This window comes from Rosa chinensis, chromosome 4 (genome assembly GCF_002994745.2).
Source record: "Rosa chinensis cultivar Old Blush chromosome 4, RchiOBHm-V2, whole genome shotgun sequence".
Lineage (NCBI taxonomy): Eukaryota > Viridiplantae > Streptophyta > Magnoliopsida > Rosales > Rosaceae > Rosa > Rosa chinensis.
Window position 1 is genome coordinate 60,357,626 of NC_037091.1, and position 17,391 is coordinate 60,375,016.

General features: G+C 35.9%; 2 protein-coding genes and 1 pseudogene across 2 annotated transcripts; all 3 read left to right on the forward strand.

The window, feature by feature from the left end:
- The first annotated feature begins 286 nt into the window (after positions 1 to 286).
- Positions 287 to 4,321, forward strand: LOC112199969 (DNA-3-methyladenine glycosylase). Its single transcript, XM_024340965.2, has 6 exons — positions 287 to 406; positions 1,889 to 2,315; positions 3,167 to 3,224; positions 3,344 to 3,427; positions 3,546 to 3,687; positions 3,793 to 4,321. Exons 2-6 carry the CDS (start codon positions 1,922 to 1,924, stop codon positions 4,069 to 4,071), a joined length of 957 nt encoding a protein of 318 aa, XP_024196733.1. The 5' UTR covers positions 287 to 406; positions 1,889 to 1,921; the 3' UTR covers positions 4,072 to 4,321.
- A 7,013-nt stretch (positions 4,322 to 11,334) lies between these two features.
- LOC112199950 lies at positions 11,335 to 14,096 on the forward strand (annotated as a pseudogene).
- Positions 14,097 to 15,042: 946 nt separating this feature from the next.
- LOC112199949 (cytochrome P450 CYP749A22) lies at positions 15,043 to 17,336 on the forward strand. The gene is made up of 5 exons (XM_024340945.2): positions 15,043 to 15,360; positions 15,456 to 15,688; positions 15,849 to 16,084; positions 16,220 to 16,604; positions 16,701 to 17,336. Exons 1-5 carry the CDS (start codon positions 15,072 to 15,074, stop codon positions 17,127 to 17,129), a joined length of 1,572 nt encoding a protein of 523 aa, XP_024196713.1. The 5' UTR covers positions 15,043 to 15,071; the 3' UTR covers positions 17,130 to 17,336.
- The last annotated feature ends 55 nt before the right edge of the window (positions 17,337 to 17,391 follow it).

The following is a 17,391-nucleotide window of genomic DNA, read 5'->3' on the forward strand; positions in this document are numbered from 1 at the left end:
GGCGTCGTATTACTGTGTTTTAAGATTTTTTAAAAAAAAAAAAAAAAAAAAAAAAAAAAAAAACTAGAAGCATCTTCTAATTTTTAAAATGAAGACCTAATTGATCAAAATTGTGGCCTTTATGATTGCATGATAAAAGGTTTTTTTTTTTTTTTGTAGCGAAACTTCAGCAAATTGAAGAGAATTTTATTCAGATCTCTCAATTTAGAACTCCTTCACATTTTTCTCCCCTAAACTTCCTCTTTTATCTTTCACTTGTGTTTTTTTGCACCTTTTTTTTTCTCCCTTACTTTCCTCTAGATATGATAAACACTGATATTTCTTCTTATTCATCCTTATATAGATTAAAAACAAAAACAAAAAACAAAAAACTCATGATCACCATTCAAAGGTGGAAGAAGGTAAGGTATGAAATCGTTTTTACATCATATCCATGCCTTTTCTAAGTTTTTTTTACATCATATCCATGCCTTTTCTAAGTTTTTTTTTTCTTTCTCAATCCAAAATTGACAATTGCTCCATATGCTATCCCATTGGATTTACATCTCCATTGTTTAGCTCTTGATTTCAATCCTATTATTGGATCTGTGTAATCTGGGTTTTGTATATCATGAATTCTTTGGGTTTTAGTTGTTGATTAATGGTTGATGCATGTTTCTTAGTTTTGTTTTTGTTTTTGTTTTTTTTTTTCCTGTTGTTGCAGAGGAGTAAAATTGGGTTTAAATACAATAAATGAAGGAGGTTCAAACAGTAAATCTGTGGAGATTTGAATAGAACCCACCCTTTATTAAAATAAAAATAAATAAATAAGATTACAAGATTTAGGAGGGGAACTAATTGTCACATATAGGGTGACTAAATGCTGCTTGATGTTTTCAGAATATTGGCATTTGTTTAATATGGATGATCATAGAGTTAGATATATGATACACCATACAAAATTAAAGAGTTCTTGGCTTCATATTTTCTCTCCTGTTTATTTTATAAAATTGATAAGAATCAAGATGTTGAATAGAAGACAGTGTAAGCTACTTCATATAAAACTATATGATATGAATTTGTGACAAGCAACCCAAGAAGAAGATGCTACTTTGACTAAACAAGAGTCTCTCTTCTAAAGGAAAACAAGCATGATCAGGTATATATGATGGATGGGATATCTTTTTCTGTGTAGGCAACAAGTATGCCTCAGACCTTGAGAGTTGAGAGGCTACATATATAACTAAGAGTAGGAGTTAAGAATGTAATTGTTTTGGACCCATTACCCATCACGCTTGTGGTGAGCTGAACCAATCACCACACCTATAACAAATTTCCCTTTGAAATTATGGGAGTACTCCTACTACTGCATTCTTCTTTATTAGAAAAAAGAGAGATTGTTAAGCAGAACAGTGATCCAGACAGGTTCGTGGTTAATTTGCTAAGCAAATCATTTAGAAAATTTAAGTGACAAAGAATCTTAAAATATTCAGCTCCATAGATAATTGACCAACAAGAAAATCTTAGCAACCTCTAGAACCTGATCTAGTTAGTGATCTGCTGCACATCACGGGGAAGCAACTCAAACAAGTCAGATAGTTCCATTCATTTAGAAAAGCATAAATTTCCATGTCTTTGTTGCTTTTTCAATGGGAAGAAGCATTAAATATTTCAGGTTAATTTGGAACAAAGGTATTCAAGAAAAAATAATGTTTATACCCTTTCCCAGTATACTATTTTGGATTTTGCTTGGAAACGAAGGTGGAAATGGTAATCCATAGTTATGCATGAAACTCACACTTCACCAACCAACTTTGAGCATAACCCTTTTCCATACCTCAAATTTAATTTGATTGTCAATACCTTATATAACTCAATCCACTTTAACATATCTATCCCATTTAAGCAGGAGACACAGCTTCATTTCTTTGTCCTCTGCAACATGTCTAAAGCAAATGTAAGAAGACAATTAGTACTTCTGGAGAAGAACAAGGTTCCCAAGGAGAAGAGTACTACTAGTGCTTTCAGCTCCCACTTTTCTTATAAACACCTAAAGAGAATCTACCCAATTGGGCTTCACAAGAGTTCTTCATCTTCCTCTCTATCTCTATCATCCTTATCCTTGTCTTTGTCAGAAAACTCCATTGACTCTTCTTCTATCATTGATTCTACTTCTCCACTCGATCAGAAGATTTCATCAGCACTCCGCCTCATTGCACCACCGCCCCAAAGAAGAGAGTCTCCGGTGCCTAAAGTTGTCCAACAGCAGAATCAGAGCTTCCAGGATACTGATAATGGGGAGTTGAGGAGGTGCAATTGGATAACAAAGAACAGCGGTAAGTTATATGTGAAAGTACTGTAGCATAAATATTTCATGCATCCATTGCAGAATATATACTTTGTTGATTAATTTGAACTAGAGCAAGAAACTAGATTGAAATGATACCATATACACTATAAGTCTGAATACAGGTCTGCAATAGCAACCTTTAAGCAATGCGTAGGGATATGTCAACTGCTGATGTCAAATTTTGAAGGCATCAAACTATAGACTTCTTCATCTAAGTTGTTAGTTCGACATACATTAGTGGGTGACTCGGACTATTTCATGGAGTCTCAAACATGGTATCAAGGTCTTAGTTCTGGGTGTCTTGCATTCGAAAACCTTATTAAATTTTCGACTTCTTTGTTGGTTTGCAAGATATAGGATGGACCTAGACAAAATTGTGGGATGCGGATTCTAAAGAAAATGATTGTAAGCATGATAATCATTAAGAAAGTCATCAATGATATTTATTCCATTACTATGTACCAAAGTGGTTGAGATTTCAACAAAGTGTCCTATATATCATAGACACATAGTCAATTGTTAACTGTAGCGATTCTTAAAGATAATAATAAAATTGACAACAACATGATGAGGCAAACATTTTACCACTCTTCTCGATCTAAAGCATATATCTGAAGTGAGACTAATTCAAAGAATGAATGATTGCTACATTTTTCTGAAATAGTACTTGACCAACAATATTCTCTCTACCTACTACAGCTTTTTGATTATCCAACTCAAGTATAATCACAATGCATGCATCTTTTTTATCAAAAACGTGAAAGAAGAAATTTTTTTAATTTTTTTGTTTATGAGGATATGCAGACATTCATTGATTGTAGGGTTTGATGTATGCAGATAAAGTTTATGTTGCATTTCATGATGAATGCTGGGGAGTTCCAGTATATGATGACAAGTATGTCCTTAATTTAGAACTTTTTATTAATCAAACTTATTTAACCACTAATCATGGTTGGAGTGCTGGTTATAATCGATAATTACTAAGTGCGTGGTAGTTAATCATTGTTATTACAGTCAATTGTTTGAGCTGCTTGCCCTGTCTGGTATGTTGATGGACCACAATTGGACTGAAATTGTGAAAAGAAGGGAGCTATTCAGGTAAATATGTCACCTCAAATTTTTCCAACTATTCAGATAATGTGACTAATGAGTAGTACATGCATGATTGAATATATAATCTTATGGTGCATGATTTAACAGTTTCTTGCTTACATAGGGAAGCCTTTTCTGGATTTGATCCAAACACAGTTGCCAAAATGGGGGAGGAGGAGATTGAAGAGATAGCTTCCAACAAAGCTTTAATGTTGCCAGACTGCAAAGTCAGGTGCATTGTAGACAATGCCAAATGCATATTGAAGGCAAGCTAGCAACCTAGCTCATCCCAAAATTAACTAAACTTACATTGATCATCATTTTCACATAAACTGATATATCTCTATCTTAAATTATCAAAATGAATACAGATTGTGAGGGAATGTGGATCTTTCAGTAGCTATATGTGGGGTTCTGTGAATCACAAACCAGTGATCAACAGGTTCAGACACCCGAGAAATGTTCCTCTGAGGAGCCCGAAAGCAGAAGCCATGAGCAAGGATTTGATAAAGCGGGGATTTCGATACGTTGGACCAGTCATTGTGTACTCATTCATGCAGGCTGCTGGGTTGACCATCGATCATCTTGTGGATTGCTATAGGTATAGTGAGTGTGTGAGCCTTGCAGAAAGACCTTGGAGACATATCTAGCTAGCTACTCATTCTCCTGTCTTAACTTGATAAGTTAATAACTCAATTCTATATATTGTCTGCCACTTCTGTAGAAATCAATAACTTAATGATTTATAAGTTCTTAATTATATATGTATGAAATTGTGTAGCTAGAGAGCTAGCCTAGGATCCAAGTTGGATTCTAGAGCTCATCATTTTTCCATTTTTGTGTTTATGTATAATGTACCAAGTGAGTTGTAATATTTAATGAGAAAAGGAAATTGCTATCTTTACATGTTGCAGAACTACCGAGAAGGAACACGCGCGAATGGTTCCCATCACAACATTTTAACTAGTTTAATATTTGCACATTAGTTTATTGTCCTGACTGGCTATTTTACTTTACTTTCGTATAGTTATATATTGCTTCTTTTCTTCCCAAAAAAAAAAAAATGTTATTGCTTCCTAAAGTTATTGCTATTTCTCCGGGCCTGTCCATGAAGCTTTGTTAGCTAAAGTAATCTAATTAATTTTGTTATTAATAAATAATCGATTGTCTCTCGCTAAAATAAGCCTAAAAAAATTTCTTGTGCCTACATGCATTATGAGAATGTGAATGCCATTTTCGGTAGTTCTCTCGGTCCGTAAGTTGGTAAGCAATTCTTAGCTTTTTTACTTTTTCAAACCTAGCTACCAAATGTTTGTCATACATCTACTTACAGATGTAACAACAAATTTATTGCCATTATGGTAATGTAAATCTGTTTTATGTACATAATCAGTCCACTTAATTGCCACCTTTCTACAAGTTTGTAACAAATTTGTTATCCAACTAAGGGTTGTTTGGGAGGAATAGTAATATTTCTTTTAATCTTTACGTGTGTGTATTCTTTCTTCTCTTAGCTCTCATCAACATCTTTTTTGATGGATTCTAACTTGCATAAAAAAAATCGATGGATCTAGAAATAACTATACTGTTACGACAATCAATCTTTATTTTTTTAAATAAGGGATTAGACGCTATTAGCTCTTCAGAGGCAAACAATTTAGAGAAAAAGTCTCACCCTCAAACCCTAAAATGAAGAGTCTACCACACTCTGGGAGCCCACCACTCGTCCTCTTATTTATATTTTTATTAATAATAAAGAAAATTAGAAAATAGAGAAGGGAGGACTAAACTCAAACCCCAAAAGTACATACAGGAGAAAGAAATAAAAGATGGAAAGAATAAAATTTCATCTTTGGAACAAGAAAAAGAAGAAAGAAACTCCAAGAAGCCCAAAGCAATATCAAGAAGAAACACGAGAATAAGGGAACCCCTAGCTTGGTCATCCATTTTCAAGTATGGAGAAATCTCAGGTGGAGGTGAGGCATGCCAAATCAGAGATGAAGAAGCCAAACCCAAATTTGTTAACCTCTCTGCTACAGAATTGCCTTCGCAAAGAACATGAGAGCAGTGATCGAAATGTCATTGACCTAATACAGGATAAACAATTCAACCAAGCAATGCGCAATGGCCAAGGAGGGCAAATGAGGTAGAGGTAATACATGCAAGAACAGTCATCGAATCACTCTCCAACCAAATACAATGCCAACCCATTTGAAAAGCAATTTCAATATATCTCAATTATAACTCCCATTAACTTAGCAAAGAAAATTGACTGCTAACCTAAATCTTGACAATAATTAACTTCCAAAATACTGACCATTCGAAACTCAAAAAACACCACCACAAGCTGCATGGCTAGGATTACCTTTTAGCTAACCCGTTAGTGTTAATCCACAAAAAAAATAAGGGTGGTACTAAATAATTAACCATGGAACAACTGATCTTTGAAAAACTAGTTGGATGGATTCTCAAGTTCACTAGCAACTGAGTGTTAGGAATTCGACCTCGAATTCCTCTTGCGGAAGCAGACAAGTGCAAAACAATATAGATAAGCGATTGAGAAAACAAACACGAACTTGTTAATGAGGTTCAGCAAAGAACTTTGCCTACGTCCCCGGGCTGCTTGGGTTTCACTATAGAAGAAGAATTAATACACGAACAAAAATACAAGAATCTCTCACAAGAAGTTCTCACCAACTCTCAAGACCTCACTTGCTCTCTCTGTTTAATGCTTCAAAGACTTGATCTACTACTACAACATATGCCCCTATTTATAGATATCTAACCAGACCCTATAAGACATTGGAAACCTATTCCCAATAAACATAGAAACCATTACCAAGTAGGATTATGTAAGCAGGTAGGAAACAATCAAAACTCCTCTTTGATCAAGGATTAACAAATCCTTATCCTATGTGGAATCGGATCCACACACCCAACAATCTTTCACTTGGAGCCGATTACGCTAGTAGCTAATATTCTTCAATACTCTTCAATCATAGCAACACAAAACCCATTATTACAGCCAACATCTCCTTCTTCAAACTTGGAGACCAACTGAAGCCAAGCACAGCTTCATTTTACTTATTGGCACAGACGTAGTCAACATATCAGCAGGATTCTCACTTCCTTGAATCTTCAACAATTGCAGCACTTTATTCTCCACAAGTTCTCATATGTAGTGATACTTCATAGGAATGTGTTTAGTCCTTGAATGACAAGCAGGGTTCTTTGCCAAATGAATTGCACTTTGACTATCACTGTGCAATGCACAATTCTCTTACTTTTTACCTAATTCCTCCAACAGACCCTTTAGCCACACCATCTCCTTACCAGCCTCTGAGACTGCTACATACTCGGACTCCGTTGTAGACAGGGCCACTTACCCTAACAAATTTGAGACCCAAGATACTGCAGCACCACCCACAGTATAGACATAACCAGTAGTACTCCGACAAGTATCATGATCTCCTGCCAAGTCTGCATCAACATATCCTTGTAGTTCAGCACTACCTCTCTTGAAACAAAGAGACATATCAGTAGTACCCCGAAGATACCTCATGATCCATTTCACAGCCTCCCAATGTTTCTTTCATGGATTACTCGTGTACCTACTCACAACTCCAACTGCATGAGCAATATCGGGTCTAGTACACACCATAGCATACATTAAGCATCCAACTGCCGATGCATAAGGTACATTCTTCATATATTCTTTCTCTTTTTCTCCCTTGGGTGATTGTTCCTTGGACAATTTAAAGTGAGCCGCCTTAAGCACCTTCTTAACATACTCCGCTTGTGAAAGCTTCAGAGTACCAGCCACTTTATTACGGATAATCTTTATACCTAAGATTTTCTTCACCTCACCCAAAACCTTCATCGCGAACTGGTTTGACATCTCTCTCTTCAACTTCTCAATCTCATTGAAGTCTTCCCCAGCTATCAACATATCATCCACATACAGTAAAAGAATGATATAAGATTTTTCAAACCTCTTGAAGTAACAATAGTGATTAGATTGACATCTTGTGTAGTCACTTCCACACGCGTGAAAGCATCAAACTTCTTGTACCACTGTCTTGGGGTTTGTTTCAAGCCATACAGGCTCTTTTGCAGTTTGCATACCAATTCCTCCTTACCAAGTGCTATAAAACCTTGTGGTTGCTTCACGTATATGACCTCCTTTGATAGGAGCATTTTAATGCGACGTTTTAATTGTTATTTCCTCATATTTTACTTAGTTATTTCCTTAAATAAATACATTTTAATATAATTTTTATTTTCTAGGTATATTGGAATAAATGGAGAAGAAATGAGTTGACATGAAGAAATGGAGTTTTCCTGGTCCGACTAGGAATCCCAGTCAAGGCAGGAATCCTGATGAGGCTAGGAAACCTGAAGGCATTAGGAGACCACATGATGACGTGGGAGATTAAATCTGATTTTTGCATGGAAAATCATGGAGTTAATGTCAAAAATCAAGAGATGATCAAGGATAATCATGCCATGGAGAGATTTAAGGGAGAAAAGGTCCAAAACAAGTCCAGATTCATTCCTATTTTCACTCAAGAGTATTTTGGCCGAAAATTAAGAGAAAAATCAGATAAAATCAGGGCAAAAATAGCAATAATATATTTGGAAAGATTATGGGATGTAATTTGGAGGCTTCTGATTGGCTGGATGACTCAACAAAGCTGACATGGCATTCTATGATTGGTTGAAGCTGTGTGTCATGATTGGATAGTTATTTGAGGAGATAAATCAGAAAATAATCATGCAATTAATTCAAAAATAATCTCCCTAAATCAAGGTGTTAAATTGGAGGTTTCTTATTGGTTGGATGACATAGCAGAGCTGACGTGGCGTTCTCTGATTGGCTAATGCTGTGTGGATCAATCTTGAAGACTTGGAGACTAAGTTGCCATCCTCCTATAAATAGGAGCATTCTCTACACAATTTGACACACCATCACACCACAACACACCTCTCTCCATTAGAAAATAAACATCAGAAAAAATCTCCCCATCCTCTAAAGCAAGCCACGGAGTTCAAGCAAGGCTGAAGGGAGAAGAAGGAGCCGTGACCTATTCCTCCACCATCCACTATAAAGACTTGATTTCAAGCTTCAAGGATCACAACGAAAATCATCCATCCTCATCTTCCATCCACGGTGTAATTCGACCTCTACTTTGTAACCTTTGTTTGAATTTCGTTGGTTTTGTTTTAGTTGACATTCATGATTGAACAAAGTTATTATTTCTGGAATTTTTATGATTAAATGAGAATTTCGACTCTTATATTGTAATTCGAGAGTTGCTTATGTGAGTTTGTTTAATTAAATTTGCTTTATAGATATCTTTTGTATTTTAATCTTATGTGGTTCGAAACACTTAGGGTTTTGATATGAATCGTGCTAGATTTAAGAACATGAAATCAACTTTTTGTTTTGTGTAACTTGAATCGAAGTAGTAAAGGTTTTGGACAAAAACCGAATTTAATTAAAGAGGATTGCAATTAGGTGGACTTTTTCATACTAAGTTGCACACTTGAGTTGATAGCCTTTCTATGTGTTTCATGCGTTAAACATGTCATGATTGACTAGCTTTCTAGGGCTTGATTACATGTTTGAGAGGATTAATCTTTGTGCTTTCACTTAGGTTAATTAGCATTGAAAAGTAAAAAATGGGAAATTATTTGCTTTCGAATATTTCACATGATCAACTCCTTTCTCATGACTTAGATGAACAATATTAGGGTTTAATCGAATTTGATCATAGTTTCGGTTTTGATCTTTGTTCTCTCATTCCATTCGTGTAATTATGTTTTTAGTTTTCTTTGTTTTCTTTACTTAGTTTATTTCCGAAAACCAAAACCTAAATCCCCCCTTAATTTAGTAATTATGTATATACTTTATTTTATTTTTGTAAATAATATACTTTGTGTCTTTATTAATTGTGTAATTGTCCTACATTGACATGTGTACCCTTAATCCCCGGAATAGAACGATCCCTACTTGCTTATACTACTAATGATATTTATAGGGTTAAATTATATGCTTGCTTTGAGCGTATCTCCTTCAAATCACCATAAAAAAAAAAAAAAAAAAAGCAGTCTTGACGTCTAGCTGCTCCAAATACAGACCTTCAGCTTCCACTAAACCAAGCACTACCTGGATTGTGGTATGTTTCACAACCGGCGAAAATATCTCATCAAAATCAATTCCCTCCCTTTGTTGAAAGCCTTTCACAACCAACCTTGCCTTGTAACGTTTGCTCCCTATAAGACATTGGAAACCTATTCCCAATAGACATATAAACCATTACCAAGTAGGATTATGTAAGCAGGTAGGAAACAATCAAAACTCCTCTTTGATCAAGGATTAACAAATCCTTATCCTATGTGGAATCGGATCCACACACCTAACACTGAGAGTCCAACATAGCGCGGGAATAACAAGGCAAATGAGGAGCAGCAAACCGTAACCAAGATTCAATAGGCGAAAACCACACATAAGAGAAGGCCTTTTATTATCGAAAAAAAATAAAATTACTACATGTTTTCCAAATAACCATGAAAGAAAATAGACAACCCGCAAACCATATACCTTTTAGTTGAGGAGAAAATGGTTTACCAATAATTATATATACTCCATAAGTCACCAATTGAGCCATGAGTTGGTAAAGAAGTACCAAAACAGCATGACAACCATTGCCAAACATGTTGAGCGAAGGAACAAGAAACAAATAAATGAGTTGAATCGATCCTCAACAGTGCAACAAGAGCAAAGCTGACATACCGAAACCAATGGAATGCCTTGTCATTGAAGTTGGTCATGTTGGAGAGGAAAGATCCCACATTGGAAAAGTGACAAATAAAATATAACTTATAAGTGGGTGACTCTTACCCAATTGTACCGAGGCCTTTTGTGATTAAAACTCAACACCTATCGGGTGGTTAAGTTGGGACAATATGGATACAATGGTGGGTCACAGGCCACGCTTGTCGCTGTTTAACATGGTATTAGAGTGGGTCTCTCTCGAATTGCGTCTCCAATTGTTATGGGCCCGAATTTGGGTTCCTTATATTGCCATCGAAATATTCCGATTGAATTGTTACCAAGTGTCCAATGTAGGCCTTGGATTGTTATATTGGCCAAGTATCTGATATGAGACTTGTGTCCCAATTTCCAATGTGGGAATTGGATTGTTAATTAATTTTACGTGCAGACCTAGAGTTAGGTTGCACGTGAAGGGGCGTGTTGGAGAGAAAAGATCCCACATTGAAAAAGTGACAAATAAAATATAACTTATAAGTGGGTGGCTCTTACTCAATTGTACCGAGGCTTTTTGTGATTAAAACTCAACACCTATCAGGTGGTTAAGTTTGAACAATATCGGTACAATGGTGGGCCACAGGCCACGCTTGTCGCTGTTTAACAGGTCATCGATAGCTAAATATAACTTATGGAGAAGCGCCAAACAAGTATAGAGAACCATGGTGGAATAAAATGCCTCCAAACTTGAGCTTGTAAGCCATTAGAAGCAAAATGCGGACGGAAAAGGTGAAGAACCCATTATTCAACACAGTGACAAGTCAACTGCGTTTAATCCCAAGGAACTATGAGAAGAAAACAAAAGAATAAAAATCAGCTTAGTATGGCTAGTCAAATAATGATTGTGATTGATTAATACAGGAAAATACTCTTATAGTCTTATACTGAAGGCCATGCATGCGTAGCATATTACGTCATGCATGGAAGAAAGTCTTCTTTAAAAACTCGTTCCTTAGTTGAATTTTAAGATCATATCCATGCGCAGCATATTATGTCATTGTTGCCAGCTTAGCTTGCTAGGGTTTCGAATCTATATATAAGATCTCGCAATCTAACATGAAATATCAGCAGAGAGCCCAAAAAAAGAAAGCAAAACTAAAGATGACTTCTTTGGGAGGCCTAGCAATCACTCTTTCAGGCTTTGTGTTTCTCTACCTTCTTCTTGTAGCTCTCATCAAGATCTTTTACAAACAATGGTGGATTCCGACGCGCATTAAGAAAAAGATGAATGTGCAAGGAGTCACAGGCCCTCCTTACAGACTTATCCATGGGAACACCAAAGAAATCGCCAACATGATAAAGGAAGCAATGAGCAGGCCCAAAAGTTTATCACATGACATACTTACCCTGATTTATCCTCATACTTACTCATGGAGCAAGAAATATGGTATTTGAATACAAGCTAGCTAGCTCATCACTAACTGTGTATCTATATATATATATGGCTTTCTAATTTTGGTTATGTTAATTTGTAGAAGGGAAGACTTATCTTCAATGGTATGGTTCTCAAGCTCAGTTGATAGTTATGGATACCGAGTTGTGCAAAGAGATACTGAATGACAACGATAGAGTTTATCGAAAACCCAAGAAGGAGGGCTTCGCGTTAAGGCTACAAGGCAATGGCCTTCCGGGAATAGAAGGTGAAAAATGGGCAAAAGTGCGAAAAATTTCCATGCATGCCTTTCATGGAGAGAGCTTAAAAGTAAGTTCTTATTATCACTGCTGGTAATTCTTGCAATTTGAGAAAATAAGAGTGCTAAGCTATTACCTACAGTTAGTTAATTTTTTATCATTGGTCCCATTATTTGTTCTTTTTAACATTATCCGAGACAAGCTATGATACTGTAATGTTTATTATACACTGATTTTATATGTATTTGAACAAAAATTACAATTTATATGAATCAAAATTATAATATTGAGAACAAAGTTACAACATTCATTTACACTATTTACATGTAGTTAAACCAAAATTACAATATTGACAACAAATTTGTTCAAAAATTTGTAACAAGGTCGTAGGTGGTGTAATTAACATTAATAGAACTAAGATTACACAAAATAGGACTTAAGTTACCACAATAACAACAAATTTATTGTCACATTTGTAAATGTGAGTATGACATACTGGTATGTACTATAGAATTTTCCACATTATCCAGTGTTTATCTGCCACATCAAATGTCAAGTTATGTGGTTTAAAGATATGAGAACATCAAAATATGGTTAACCTGGCATTATCCTGATTGTACTGATGAAGGTAACTATGCTAATTGCTTGATGATCGCTGATGATGGGATTGTTTTACTTTTACTAGACTATGATTCCATCAATGATAGCTAGCACTGAGACGATGCTAAAAAGGTGGACAAAATATGAAGAAGGGAGAGAGATTGAGATGTTCGAAGAATTTCGATTATTGACTTCAGAAGTGATTTCCAGGACAGCATTTGGTAGCAGCTACTTAGAAGGCCAAGACATTTTTGAGATGTTGATGAGCTTAGCCTCCTTTTTGGTAAAAAATACTTACAGACTCAGGCTTCCTGGCTTCAGGTAATTTCCTTTTAACAAAATCTTAAACTGTAGAGGGAACAACCACAGTGATCCCTCAGAGCAGATTTTCTTTTAGCTGTTGAATCCTTGTTTAAATTATCATATTAAGATGACATAATGTCCCTAGAAGTCAGGAATACTATTCTGAATCCCCAAAGCTAATGGTACACAATTATTCCAGTCGCATTATCAAAATCAAAGATGAGATTGAATCAGAGAAGCTTGTGGAAAGAATACACGATTCCATAATAGAGATTGTTAAGAAAAGAGAAGAGCAGGCCATGACTATGAGCGGTGAAGAAGACAGATTTGGAGGTGATTTTATTGGATTGCTTATAAGGCTCGTCACGATCCAAATGTGAACATTACAGTGGATGATGTAATTGATGAGTGCAAGACATTTTACTTTGCTGGACAAGAAACCACCAATACATTGCTAGCTTGGACTATCTTACTTCTGGCACTTCATCCTGAGTGGCAAGAGGAAGCAAGAAGAGAAGTTCTGCAATTGTTTGGCAAACAAACAACTCCAAATCATGATGGCCTTGCCAAACTCAAAACGGTACGAAAGAATGTCAACTATCAGTTGCTTGTCATCTAAGTTAATTATTCGAAATGGATCCTCACTTGTTTTCCATTTTTTCACTTTGTTGCATGCAGATGAGTATGATCCTCAATGAAACTCTAAGGTTATATCCTCCTGTTGTTTCCATCATAAGGAAAGTCGAAAAGGAAGTTAGACTCGGAAAAATCATTGTTCCTGCTAATGTTGAACTGCAGGTCCCAAATCTAGCATTTCATCATGATCCAAAACTTTGGGGAGAAGATGTGCATCTTTTCAAACCAGAGAGGTTCTCAGAAGGGGTTGCTAAAGCTACTAACAATAACATGGTTGCATACTTACCCTTTGGAATGGGACCTAGAAATTGTATTGGATTCAACTTTGCAACCACAGAAGCAAAAATTGCTCTTTCGATGATTCTACAAAGTACTCCTTCACCCTTTCCCCGGGTTATGTTCACTCACCTTTTAGATATATTACAGTTCGCCCGCAGCATGGAGTTCAAATAATGCTACACACTCTCTGAACTGTGGCCACAAAAATTGCCAGTAAATCTTGCACTCCATAGTCCATATGGTGGCTCATATATATATAAACATATTTTATAAAGAGGGCAATATTACATGAATAAACATATTGTCAATAGTGCACTATTTTGAGTTTTTGACAACCCTTACAGTTATTATTAGACTTTATATAAAAAATCCGTCAGATTTTTATATCCATTGTACACCAAAGTAGTTTTGATTCCCAAACAAGCACCATGCAGCCTCTATGATATGATAGAGGGCGATTTGTGCTCAAGCTTGTTTCAAATAGCAGTATTGGTAAAAGTGCATTAAGTACAGAATCTGATGGATTAACAGGGAAAAGTTTTTACAGACTCATCCATGGAGAGCAGGCCCATAATAAAATTAACTCATGTACTGGAACTAACAAGTGAATAAACTCTTAAGCCAGCTTCAAGCTCTTCAATCATGATGAAAAAATCACTCATATCCAAAAACAAATGTGCTTTATCTATGAACTGGTCGGTCTTCATTCTTCTCTCATCTGGTGAGAAGCTCAAAGAAATTTATCTTATGTTTAAATCGGTTCTTATGTTTAAATCGGTAGTACAGATGGATATGCAGAGCTAGCATAGTTGCTTGGATCAAAAAGTACAACATTGACTATGATCATCGATCAGTTAGTATGTTCATTTCGTGTTAAACGCTAGCTGTTGTTTTGAGATATTAATGTAGGAAATGTTGAACGAGAATTTAACTAGAAGTAACGGTTCAGAATTCCAATTGTATTTTAACACCTGATGAACTGTCATGACAAGGTCAATACAGTGAAAGGACAACTAATAACTGTGAATAATACCAAGGCGACTAATCAACCAAGAGAAAAAGAACAAAAAAAAAAAATCAAATCCTTATTAATGATTGGGATTAAGTCTTAAAATAGTAGAGTTTTACTAAATTGAACAAAGTCAACTAAATCATGCAACCTGACATAACTACCTTAATGTCAAGGAAGAAACTCATTCTTAATGGCTCATTCTTTGAATTTCAAGACCATGCATGCGTAGGATAATATGTCATAACCATCAGAAGAAGCCGCTGCCAGCGTTAATGTTTCTCTCTATAAGGAATCAGATTCTAACTCGAAATAACAGTGGAGTGGTACAGAACGAAAATACGACAGCTAAACTAAAGATGACCGCAACTTTCGAAAGCCTAGCAATCACTCTTTCAAGCTTTGCATTTCTCTCCCTTCTTCTCCTAGCTCTCATCAAAATCTTTTACAAACAATGGTGGGTTCCGATCCGCATTAAGAAAACATTGAATCTGCAGGGAGTTGAAGGCCCTTCTTACCGACTTATCCACGGAAACACCAAAGAAATCTCCAACATGATAAAGGAAGCAATGAGCAGGCCCAAAAGTTTATCACACGACATACTTTATCAAATTCATCCTCATATTCACACATGGAGCAAGAAATATGGTATTTAATGGCAAACTAGCTCATCATTAACTATGTATATATGGCTTTCAATATTAATAGTTCCTTTTATAATTTTGGTTATGTGTAATTTGTAGAAGGGAAGCTTAAGACATATCTTCAATGGTATGGTTCTCAATCTCAGTTGATAGTTATGGATCCTGAGATGTGCAAAGAGATCCTGAATGACAAAGACAGGGTTTATCGAAAACTGAAGAAGGAAGGCTTTGCATTGAGGCTACAAGGGAATGGCCTTCCAGGAATAGAAGGTGAAAAATGGTTAAAAGTGCGAAAAATTTCCATGTATGCCTTCCATGGAGAGAGCTTAAAAGTAAGTTCTAACTATAATTAATGGAAGTTCTTGCAAACTAAGAAATAACAGTGGTATTCTAATACCTATGTTAGTTAATATCATATACTGAGGAAAACAAGTTGTAACTTTGCTCATTTTCTGATGATACTTAATGATGGGATTGTTTTACTTTTACTAGGCTATGATTCCAGCAATGATAGCTAGTACTGAGACGATGCTAAAAAGATGGCAAAATCATGAAGAAGGGAAAGAGATTGAGGTATTTGAAGAATTTCGGTTATTGACTTCAGAAGTGATCTCGAGGACAGCATTTGGCAGCAGCTACTTAGAAGGGCAGGATATTTTTGAGATGTTGATGAAGTTAGCCTCATTTTTGGTTAAAAATACATACAGACTCAGGATTCCTGGCATCAGGTAATTTCCTAATATCACAGTGATCCCTCTTTCAGTTGTTGAACCTTAGTAATCATATCAATATATAATGTCCTCGGAAGTGAATAAGATTATGAATTTATGAGTCCTCAAAGCTAATGGAATTCAACATTGCAGTCGCTTTATTAAAACCAACGATGAGATTGTATCAGAGAAGCTTGTGAAAGGAATATATGACTCCATAATAGGGATTGTTAAGAAAAGAGAAGAGCAGGCCATGACTATGATTAGCAAAGAAGACAAATTTGGAGATGATTTTATTGGATTGCTTTTAAAGGCTCGTTATAATTCCGATTTCAACCAGAGAATTACAGTGGATGATTTAGTTGATGAGTGCAAGACATTTTACTTTGCTGGACAGGAAACCACTAATACTTTGCTTGCTTGGACTATTCTTCTTCTGGCAATGCATCCTGATTGGCAAGAGGAAGCAAGAAAGGAAGTCCTGCAATTATTTGGCAAACAAACTCCAAATTCTGATGGCCTTACCAAACTCAAAACGGTACGAAAGAATGTCTACTAATCAGTTGCTTGTTGTGTTAGTTGTTAGAAATATATCCTGACTTGTTTAACCATATATTAATTTTGTTGCATGCAGATGAGTATGATCCTAAATGAGACTCTAAGGTTATATCCTCCTGTTGTTTCCATCATTAGGAGAGTCGAAAAGGAAGTTAGACTTGGAAGAATCATTGTTCCTGCTAATGTTGAATTGCATGTCCCAAACCTAGCATTTCACCATGATCCTCAACTCTGGGGAGAAGATGTGCATCTTTTCAAACCCGAGAGATTCTCAGAAGGGGTTGCTAAAGCTACTAATAATAACATGATCGCATACTTACCCTTTGGAATGGGACCTAGAAATTGTGTAGGATTCAACTTTGCCACCACCGAAGCAAAGATTGCTCTATCGATGATTCTGCAACGCTACTCCTTCACCCTTTCCCCGGGTTATGTCCACTCACCTTTTAGGTACATTACAGTTCGTCCGCAACATGGAGTTCAAGTAATGCTACACCCTCTGTGAACTGTGGAGCTAGACCAAATTTCCAGAAAAGCTTGTATTTCAGATAGTATATGCAATTCATGAATAAATTGAGTATATATATAGCTAGATGGTCTTAAAGTTTGTTGTAATGATGTTTGGTTCCCAATAAAAAGGCATTAGCCTAACTGCATGTGTTTAACATTATTTCACAAAATAAGATAGTGCATCACCTATGTATCAGATCGAATCTGATGGTCTTCAGGGTATTATATCAAAGGCCCTTCTTACACATTAATATACC

Excerpts from the sequence above, each read along its gene's own strand:
- LOC112199969 (XM_024340965.2), top strand. The coding sequence starts at position 1,922 with ATGTCTAAAGCAAATGTAAGAAGACAATTAGTACTTCTGGAGAAGAAC. Across the intron at positions 3,225-3,343 it reads GTTCCAGTATATGATGACAA|TCAATTGTTTGAGCTGCTTG; the intron begins GTATGTCCTTAA and ends TTGTTATTACAG. Across the intron at positions 3,428-3,545 it reads AAAAGAAGGGAGCTATTCAG|GGAAGCCTTTTCTGGATTTG; the intron begins GTAAATATGTCA and ends TTGCTTACATAG.
- LOC112199949 (XM_024340945.2), top strand. The coding sequence starts at position 15,072 with ATGACCGCAACTTTCGAAAGCCTAGCAATCACTCTTTCAAGCTTTGCA. Across the intron at positions 15,689-15,848 it reads TCCATGGAGAGAGCTTAAAA|GCTATGATTCCAGCAATGAT; the intron begins GTAAGTTCTAAC and ends TACTTTTACTAG. Across the intron at positions 16,605-16,700 it reads GCCTTACCAAACTCAAAACG|ATGAGTATGATCCTAAATGA; the intron begins GTACGAAAGAAT and ends TGTTGCATGCAG.